Source organism: Myotis brandtii, unplaced genomic scaffold (genome assembly GCF_000412655.1).
Source record: "Myotis brandtii unplaced genomic scaffold, ASM41265v1 scaffold569, whole genome shotgun sequence".
Classification (NCBI taxonomy): Eukaryota; Metazoa; Chordata; class Mammalia; order Chiroptera; family Vespertilionidae; genus Myotis; species Myotis brandtii.
The window spans coordinates 433203-442972 of NW_005370127.1; the positions used below are offsets into that span (position 1 = coordinate 433203).

Sequence of the window (9770 nt, forward strand, 5' to 3'; positions counted from 1 at the left end):
TCACCCCACCCCACCCCAGTGTCTTGTGTCCATTGGTTATGCTTATATGCATGCATATAAGTCCTTCAATTGATCTCTTACCACCCCCCCAAAACTCTCCAGCCTTCCCGCTGTACTTTGACAGTCTGTTCGATGCTTCTCTGCCTCTGTATCTATCTTTTTGTTCATTAGGTTATAATGTTCTTTATTATCCATAAATGAGTGAGATCATGTGGTATTTTTCTTTCACTGCCTGGCTTATTTCACTTAGCATAATGCTCTCCAGTTCCATCCATGCTGCTGCAAATGGTAAGAGTTCCTTCTTTTTTATAGCAGCGTAGTATTCCATTGTGTAGATGTACCATAGTTTTCTAATCCACTCATCTGCTGATGGGAGAGGAGGGAGATTTTAATGACCTAATAATCAAATACTGGTAGGGCTTTTCTCAATTTTGTAGTTTTCCCGCTTAATCTAGAAAATTAGCATGGAGAAATTCCCCTATTACATCATATATTTTCTGACTACTGCCTATTACAGATAGCATATTCTGGTCTCTTTTGAAAAAGTCAGCCATGTTTGTTTTCAAAAATTCGGCTTACAGGCAATTTGAGACACTAAGCTAAGCATCAATGCTTCAATGACCATCTGCAAACCAGCGTGTCACTGCAGGCCGACTTTTCTGTTTGCCAACATAAATACCATATTCTCTTTCACGTTCTAAGATAAAGAAGCGGCACCACTATTTGTGCTCTCCTGTTAAACCTGAGTCTTCATAATGAAGAAAAGGCACTTGAAAAAATAACGTCTCTTCTGATCATTTATTGGCCCACAAACGTCTCACCCACCTTCTTCTTCTGATTGGTGAGGAAAACTAGAGGTGATTTTCATCGGAATGAAAGAACTCCCCTTGTTGATACCAAAACACACTTCACAGGCCCTTTTGAATATCAAACAGATGCCGCATTAGAGCCTTGGTGAGGTTAGGTATTTTTGATAGTGAGAAGCTCTGGCTGTGTTCAGGCGGCTCTGCCCTGGGACGGCACCACAGCCGTATGGGCCCAGCTGCACCTCATTCAGTCATAGCTTTGCGGTTGGTTCTGGTCAGTGCACAGGGATAATTTATCTGGACCTATTAAAGGCTTTTACTGCAAGACGCAGGACAAGGTAACAGCATTTTTCTTTCTATTACTCAATATAAAATTATAAAGTGTGACTCCCCCACACACATCATTCAATATAGAATACTTATGAATACCTATGATGTGCCACAATACCAAGATATGCAAAGGTAGCTGCATAGCTGAATAAAAAGCGATCCATCTCTATCAAGAAGTGTAGATATCAGTAGACGTTTAAAATATTTTAATCCGAAATCTACACCTCTGTTTTCTAGACCTTTGGTTCTAATAATGGTATTGATGTGTTTTGTTCTCCTGGGCCAAAAGGACCAAACATATTTTATAAACTGATCAATTCTGTTGGATAGCTTCCACATTTCTCTAAGTCAGAACTGGTGAGTAGAACATTTTTGTGATGGATAGAACCTCTTCTGAGTTTAAATAAGCCTGGACTTTTTGTTGTTGTAGTTAATCCTCACCTGAAGATATTTTTTCCATTGATTTTTAGAGAGAGTGGAAGCGATGGAGTGGGAGGGATTGAGAGAGAGAGAGAGAGAGAGAGAGAGAGAGAGAGAGAGAGAGAGAGAGAGAGAGAGAGAGAGAGAGAGAGAGAGAGAGAGAGAGAGAGAGAGAGAGAGAGAGAGAGAGAGAGAGAGAGAGAGAGAGAGAGAGAGAGAGAGAGAGAGAGAGAGAGAGAGAGAGAGAGAGAGAGAGAGAGAGAGAGAGAGAGAGAGAGAGAGAGAGAGAGAGAGAGAGAGAGAGAGAGAGAGAGAGAGAGAGAGAGAGAGAGAGAGAGAGAGAGAGAGAGAGAGAGAGAGAGAGAGAGAGAGAGAGAGAGAGAGAGAGAGAGAGAGAGAGAGAGAGAGAGAGAGAGAGAGAGAGAGAGAGAAAGGGGACAGAGACATAGGTGTGAGAGAGACACATTGATTGGTTGCCTCCTGCACACACCCAACAGGGGCCAGGGATCAACCTGCAACCTAGGTTCGTGCCCTTGAATGGGAATCAAACCTGAGACCCTATGGTGTGCTGGCCGACGCTCTATCCACTGAGCCACAATATCCAGGGCAAACCTGGACTTTTGAAAACACATGAATCCACCACTATGGTACCTGCATAATTCCCCTATATTTTAAACCAAAATCAAGAAGCATTTATTGGGACCTACTGTGTGCAAGGGACAGTGATAAGCATCGGGGATGCAAAGCTGACTGACATCTGTTCCCCCCTTCAAAGACCTTCCAGTCCAGCCCAGGAGGCAGACACCCACACAGAGGTGGCTCAGGTCAGCCAGGGAAGCGCACTGACTGAGCGGGGAGCAGAGAGCTGTGGAGAGCAGAGGGGAGGCAATCACTGCTGACCAGGGGCTGGAGCAGGTTTTACAGAGGGGGCGACAGGTGAACCAGGTCTTGAAGAATGATTAGGATCTCAACCAGCAGAAAAGGAGGGCCAGGGCCTTCCAGGCCTTGGAAAGAACACTGAATACAAATCCACAGGCCTGCCCTGGAGTTCTAAGCAGCCCAATGTGAGCAGATGGGATGCAGGTGGGGCCAGATTGGAAAAGGTTCTGAATTGTAAGTGAACGGCTTCCCCTGCTAACCCAGGACCCCACGGGATTTTAGTAGAACTGGTGGTAAAAAGAACGTCCTGAGCGGGAACAGCATGGAACAGAGGGCTGCAGGTTCTGCACTGTTTAAGAAAAAGCGACTCAGGACATTTGTTAGAAAAGGTGAGGCAGGTTTTATTCGAGGAGAGCTACTGCTGTGGGGTTTGTAGTAGAGGAGAGGGACTGGGCTCAGCTCTAAACACAATATAGAAAAATCAGATTTACAGCCAGAGTGGGAGTGTTGGTAGATGGAAAATTACTAAGAGGTGGAGTAATTCTTTACTAAACTGACCTAACAGGATTTTTTGCTAAAGGCAGGCCAGGCTGATCAGATATCAAGGGTGCTCAGACCAAGGCTGACTCAGCAGGATTCTGGCAAAAATTGGAATGAGCAGGCCAAGACAGAGCCCAAGGTCGGCTCAGTCACAAGGAGGACTCAGGAGCCTGGCCAGTTAGTCAGGGCATCTTCGTCAATGCCCTGCGGACACAAATGCTGGTTAGTTCATCGCTGGTGAGTTCCGTTCTAGAAAGTTAGACCCTCGACAGCATCGGTGCTGTTGGTTTACGCCAGTCCTCTCAGGCCTTGTTTGTGTAACCAAGATCTCGGTTAGAAATCAAGGTAGTAAATATGGGCGTTCACTATACAATTCTTTTAACTGTGTGATATTGGAAATTTTTATTTAAAAAGCTAGAGGAGAATAAAAGATAAATTACCTACCAGGTTTTATTCAAAAATCATTATGGCCCCCAACGATAAAATAAAGAAAAAATAAAATGGAAGTCATGTTTCAGTTCTGACAGTTGAATCACTGTCACTACCGCGGCTGAAAAATGTGTGCTGGCAGATTAAATACCAGGCAATCTTTTCCAACTGTGAACAAAAATACCATTTTCTCTCTATTTTCACAGTAATTGCGTTCCTAGGAAAGCTATTGTACATTAAAACTATGTCAAAAATCACTTTGCGTTTATGTGTAAAACTGTGGGAGGTTCTAGGCACAGATACTTCCAATCAGGTTTTCACCAGGACCCAAGGCAGTTAGATCTTCAGGACTTTCTGGGGCTGTGCCAGGGGACCAGCATCCCTGGGCCATGTCCACTGAAGGCCTAGACTTCTGTAGTGTCCCTTGGGCTAGGACCCCTTGCCCTCCTTGGGAACTTCTGGTTTAAGCCACAGAAATAGATGAGATCCCCTAGAAAGAAAAAATATGCGACTAACATGAGATTACCTGACTTTTGATAAAAGAATGTTAGGTCAGCCCTGGCTGGGTGGCTCACTTGGTTGGAGCATCATCCTGTGTACCAAAAGGTTCCGGGTTTGATTCCCAGTTGGGGCACGTACAGGAGGCAGCAGATCAATGTTTCTCACATCAATGTTTCTCCCTCCCCCCCTCTCTGTCTCCCTCCCTTCCTCTCCCTAAAATCAATAGACATATCTCTGGTTGAGGATAAAACGAAGTTAGGTCATTGGACTCTTCATTCATTGTCTTTGTTAGCAAATTTCTTCATTATCACCAGCCTTATTTTTTGCAAAAAACAAAAGGTTTGCTTGGCTTTCTTGTGCTTTTCTGTTCCCTCTGTTTACTCTCTTATTATATCTGGCTGCTTGATGAGGATTTGTAGCTAGACGTGTGGTTATTGTGTGTGAGTTCCCTCCCACAGAGCCCTCCCTGGGGCGTTCAGTTCTCGTGCCCAGTGCAGACCGTCAGAACTTACTCAACGCTCACTCACAGCCCAGGCTGGAATCCTTCAGTAGAATCAGCTCTCTCCTTTGGGGACATGGCAGTGGCTATATGGTGTCTCCTGTGGCCCATCTCCCATTCAGAGGACGTGAGGGTTTGCCATTAAGAGGACACGTGTGGCAGCTCTCTCTCTCCCCTGCCTTCTGTCTTTCAAACCAGGTGCCCAGCTTTACATGCAGAATAAGAGCAGCAGACTTCAGGGCAGGCCAGTGAGAGCAGCGGCTCTCAGGGTGTGTTCCTTAGGCCACGGCAGCAGCACCCAAGAGCTTGTTAGAAATGCCAAGGTGAACCCCACTCCTGACAGACTGACTGACTCAGTTCTGGGGGTGGGGCCCAACACTGTTTCATGGAACAAGGCCTCCTGGTGAGATGGGTGCAAGGGAAAGTTTGGGAGTAACGGGTACAGAAGAAACGGGGATCCACAGGCTGTGTCCTAGGCCATTGTAGCGGCTGCCCCAGACGGTGACTTCTACACAAAGAAGTGTTTCTCACAGTTCTGGAGGCTGGGAAGTGCAAGATTAAGGCGCCAGCAGATTGGGTGTCTAGTGAGGGCCTGGTTTCTGGGTCCTCTTTCTCACTGTGTCCTCACAGAGCAGGTCCCTTTTATAAGGGCCCGAATCCCACTCAGGAGGGCCTTACCTCCCAAATACACCACGTCCAGATACCACCACATTGGGGGTTGGGTTCCAACATATGAATCTGGGGGTGACATGGACATCAGTCACTTAAAACTTCATTCCCCTGAACGCGTTCAGTTCCCCTTGAACGGGTGGTCCGCAGCCTGGCCTGCGCCTGGTCAACACGTGGGGAACTTGTAAGCACACCAGGGTCTGCGCACATCCCGGCCAATTAAATGGGCATCTCTGGGGAGAGGCCCAGGCACCTGTGTGTTTAAATTCTCTTCAGGTGACTTGGGTGCAGTGAGTCGGAAACCTCTGCGGTCAGCCTCTGTCAAGTGGGCATCAGGCCGCCACCTCTGGGTGAGAGGTGATGCTGGGAGAAACGAGGGACATGTGTTCCATGTGTGTACATGGCCAATTAGGCCCCAAGGCAAACCCATGAGGAGCCGTAGGAAGCGTGAGCCTTTCCTTCTCTGTTCTCCAGTGCGCCACCTACCAGCGTCTGTGGGGCCCCTGGCTCTGAGATGACATGTGGTGTCACTTCCCATGAATATTCTCACGCATGACTTCCATTCAGCTTCTCTCCTCATTGGAGACGGCTGGGTCCTGAGCCAGGACCCCTGGATTCCTAAATGCTGATCTGCCCCCCTGGCACTGACATTGAAACAAGTTCTTATCTTCCTGACATTTGTCTCAACTCAGCAGGATACTGAGATGTGCAGATTTGGGTTGGTGTCTACATTATTATGGCAAAAATGTGTAGCCCTTTAATGCTGTTCTGGCCACTCGCTAATCCTGAAGTTGACAGCAGGTGAAAGCCAACACTCTGGGGACAGCGCTGAGCTGCCCCATGGGCTCCAGGGGAGTCAGCGCTGCTGTCAGCCCAGATGAGCCTGGGCTAAGGCGCCCCCCGAGGCCGGTCCCCAGGCAGACGAGGAGACACTGTTTACATCTCACAGGGGACAAAACAAACATCCGCGTCCTTGGGTAAGGTCTAGCAGCAAAGCTCAGCTCCTGGTGTTGTAGAAACCTTTACTATTTACTCCGGGCTTGGTAACTTAGGAAACATCTGAATTTGTGGAATTAATTCACTGGACCAACATCTTTTGAGAATCTTTGTAAAATCGCCCAAAAGAAAGAGCTAAGATTCAGATAGCGATCTCAAGAAGCTTATACCTGAGATGACATTGACAAGGAGCTACCGTACAGGCACTGAGAACTAAGCGCCAAGGGAGGGGTGAAGACGTGGGGGCCGGGGGGCCCACGGAAGTCAGAGGCAAAGGAGCCCCCTTAGCCTGGGATGGTCGGAGAGAACTGCATAGAAAGGATGGCCTTTCACCTGAGCTTGAGGGAAAGATGGAGCAACTCACATACTCCATCTCAGCTCTAATGCCGCCCCCGGTGGAGGCCTCCCGGACCCCACTGACAAGAGCCCCATCCGGCCATTCCTCTCTCACACCTGCTTTGTTTTCTCCACAGCACTTACCACCTGACTGTCTCAGTTTCCTATATTTGGTTAAGAACGCTAAGAGTTACGCTCCACGAGGGCAAAGCTTCCATCTCTTTTGTTCATCCCTATACCCAGTTCCTGGAACAGTGCCTGGCTCGCTGTAGACACGCAACACATTGAAGAAATGTACAGGTGGATAAATGGATGGATCAACTTTTATCTCCTTTCCTAGGGTATCACAGGAATCCGTTTTGCGGGAGGAGAGAAGTGCTACATCAAAGCGCAGGTGAAGGCGCGCGTTCCTGAGGTGGGCGCAGTGGCCAAGCAGAGCATCGCCTCCGAACTGGTGGGTACCAGCGGCCCGGGCATCCGGAGGGCTTGGCAGATGCGGCTTGAAGGCACAACCCTTTCTGTCTCCGGTTCCTCGATAGGTTTGAGACCACAACATAAATTCTAGCTCTTCTCTGCCAAAGGAACTGAAACTATTCTAGTCCTCCTGGTTGGTTCTAAGTGGTCATTCTTACATGATGTAGCATATTTAGTGGTTTTGGAAAATCGTATTTTAAAGTGCTTAATGGGGATGTTTTCACATGGCCCGTATTTGCCTGATGATAGGGAACTATCCAATCAGTGATCAAGAAAACATAAAGGACTTCGCATGTTAGACTCTTTCTTCATCAGAGGGGCCTTAGTTCCTCTGAAAATCCCAACAGTTGATGCCCCAGCCTCTGTGGGGAAAGCAGCCGCGAGGCATCTCGCTCCCTTACCTGTGTGTCAGGCAACTTCCTGGGAGTCAGTTCCAACCGTTTTGAGCTGAGATGGCTCCCCCACAACTTCTTCCCGTTGGTTCAAGTTCAACCAATGAAGCTCGATCAACATATATCGAATTTCTTTTCTATGTGTCAAATTTGTGAGGTTTTTTAAAAACATAACTCTCCCATTTGTTATTAATAGCTTGCCTTTGAGCTTGATTTTATAAACATTTCTTTTAAGGATTGCACACAGAGTTCTAAAGACACATTTAACAATAATAGCTAACATTTATTTGATACTTTAGGGTTTACAAAGTGGTCACATTCATAATTGTCTTCCATTTGAGTTGTGGCGGCGTCTGGTGGAACAAACATGGACTTTGGCGCCAGAAAAATGTAGATTCACATCCGGCTCTGACACTGCTGTGGCTGTGGCTTCACCTCTGTGAGCCTGTTTTGTCATCTACAAACTAGGGGCACACATACCATCCACGGCCCTAGAACTACTAGATAATGAATAGGTGGCTGCTGCTGTCATTGTTAATTTTATTATGATTACCTTTGGTCCTCCCAGTCTCCCTGAGAGCGGGGGAGCCAGCACTAGCTCCCTCAGGCAAAAGAGGAAAAACAAGGGTAAGCAAAGAGCCTGGAGACTGGCCGGCTGCTTGCCCTCCGAGGAGCAGCAGCGGAAGGTATCTCAGAACACAGAACAAAACAAAAGCGCAAAACAAACCAGTGAGGTTTAAAGCTCGTTAGCGTGTCCTCCGTTTTCTTTCCTACTCCCAGTTTCCCCAGACATTCGTCCTGTGAGGTGGTGCCAGGCCTTCATGGCTCAGTCCCTCCCTCCGAGCTGCCCCCCTTTGTTCTGCCTTTGAACTTCTCTTACTGCACTGCCGTTCTCTTAGATCACTCGTTTCTGTTAGAAAGCCTGTGGTGACTGTAATCCTTGGCAGCATCCCCAGTGGACATGGAACCCATGCTCTGCTGCCTTCCACAAGAACCAGACCCCCAGCTGTACATTTGCAGTACATATTCTGGGTTTTTTAAAAACAATTTTTGCTTGTTTAATCGGAGGGAGATACAAGCTCACGCTTGCTCTGAGCTCCAGTGCCAGGCGAGATTCTAGAGAACCCAGATTCATACTGAGAGAAACTGGACTGTCTGGCATCGGAGCAGGAAAGCAGGAGTGGCTTTCTTCCAGATGGAGGTGCTCACAGAGGTCATTGTTCCTGTGCTGGGACCTCCCCAGTGCAGGGCTGACTGGCAGCTATTGCTGTTTGCTCTGCCCTGGAGATTCCCTGAGACCCCACCCCACCCAATTTACAACCCCACCCAAGCTGTGCACAGAGGCTTTTGCATATGAATGGCCTGTCCTTTCTCAGCCTAAAACCTGTTAAACAAGCTGCAGCTGGGTCAGGGAGCCCCAAAGCTATCAAAAGAAGGCCCAAGGCCACACCAGCACCAGCCTGCCTTGCTTCACAGCTGGGCCTTGTCTGGGCACTTCCAAACCCTATATAAAGAGGAGGGATCTGCAAATCTCTCTGTAGTTCCTGCTGGGTGGCCCCAGGCAGTGGCTGACTTTGCACCTCCTTGGAGATCCAAGAGCCAGTGTACCCAATGGTCAGTGTGAGACCATACCAGATTACAACTCTTCAGATCCATAAGCAACACACTCAGGGGGCAGACTCAGTGAGCACCAAAGCCCCACTGAAGCAAGTCCTGCTCCATAAGGGTGTCTCCTACACAGCAGCTCTCCCACTGTAGTAGCAGCTGGTCCTCACAGCCAATTGGCCTGGAGGTCAATTCCTCCCAGTGATACCAACAGCAATCAAGGCTCAACTACAACAAGACTGTGCACACAGCCCCCAAAGGGGTGGACCAAGAGTGTCCACCTCAGGTGACTGGGGAGGCTGAGCCACTGGGCCCTATAGTACACCTACTACACAAGGCCACTCTATCAACTCAAGGAGACTTAGCAGCTACCCAATACATAGACATAAACTGACCACCAGGGGGCAGATGCTCCAACCGGTAGGTTAGCTTGCTGCTGAGGTCCAGCTGATCGGGATTGGGCGAGATGGGCCAGACATGCCCTGGAGCCCTCCCACGGTCCCTCTCCGGCCCCATTCATGCACCGGTGGGGTCCCTCGGCCTGGCCTGCACCCTCTCACAATCCAGGACCCCTCAGCGGGTGTCAGAGAGCCGGTTTCAGCCTGATCCCTGCAGGCTAGGGGACCCCACCAGTGCACAAATCCATGCACTGGGCCTCTAGTTTAAAAATAAATGTTGACTCACACATGTGTGATACATATAAAACTCCTGCTGGTGCCAATCACACACGTGTTTTAATTTTATAATACTATTAGAGGCCTGGTGCACAAAAATTTGTGCACTTGGGGGGGTCCCTCAGCCTGGCCTGTGCCCTCTCGAAGTCTGGGACCCCTCAGGGGATGACCACCTGCTGGCTTAGGCCCACTCCCCGGGGGGATCGGGCCTAAGCTGGCA

The 9770-nt window shown here is 48.6% G+C and overlaps 1 protein-coding gene across 2 annotated transcripts in view; it reads left to right on the forward strand.

The window, feature by feature from the left end:
* The window catches only part of LECT1 (leukocyte cell derived chemotaxin 1), a 29061-nt gene that overhangs the window by 7501 nt on the left and 11790 nt on the right, over positions 1–9770 (forward strand). For both annotated transcript variants that reach the window (XM_005878624.2, XM_005878623.2), the window contains exon 4: positions 6746–6859. In XM_005878624.2, coding sequence (XP_005878686.1) covers positions 6746–6859 — 114 coding nt within the window. The remainder of the gene's footprint in view (positions 1–6745; positions 6860–9770) is intronic.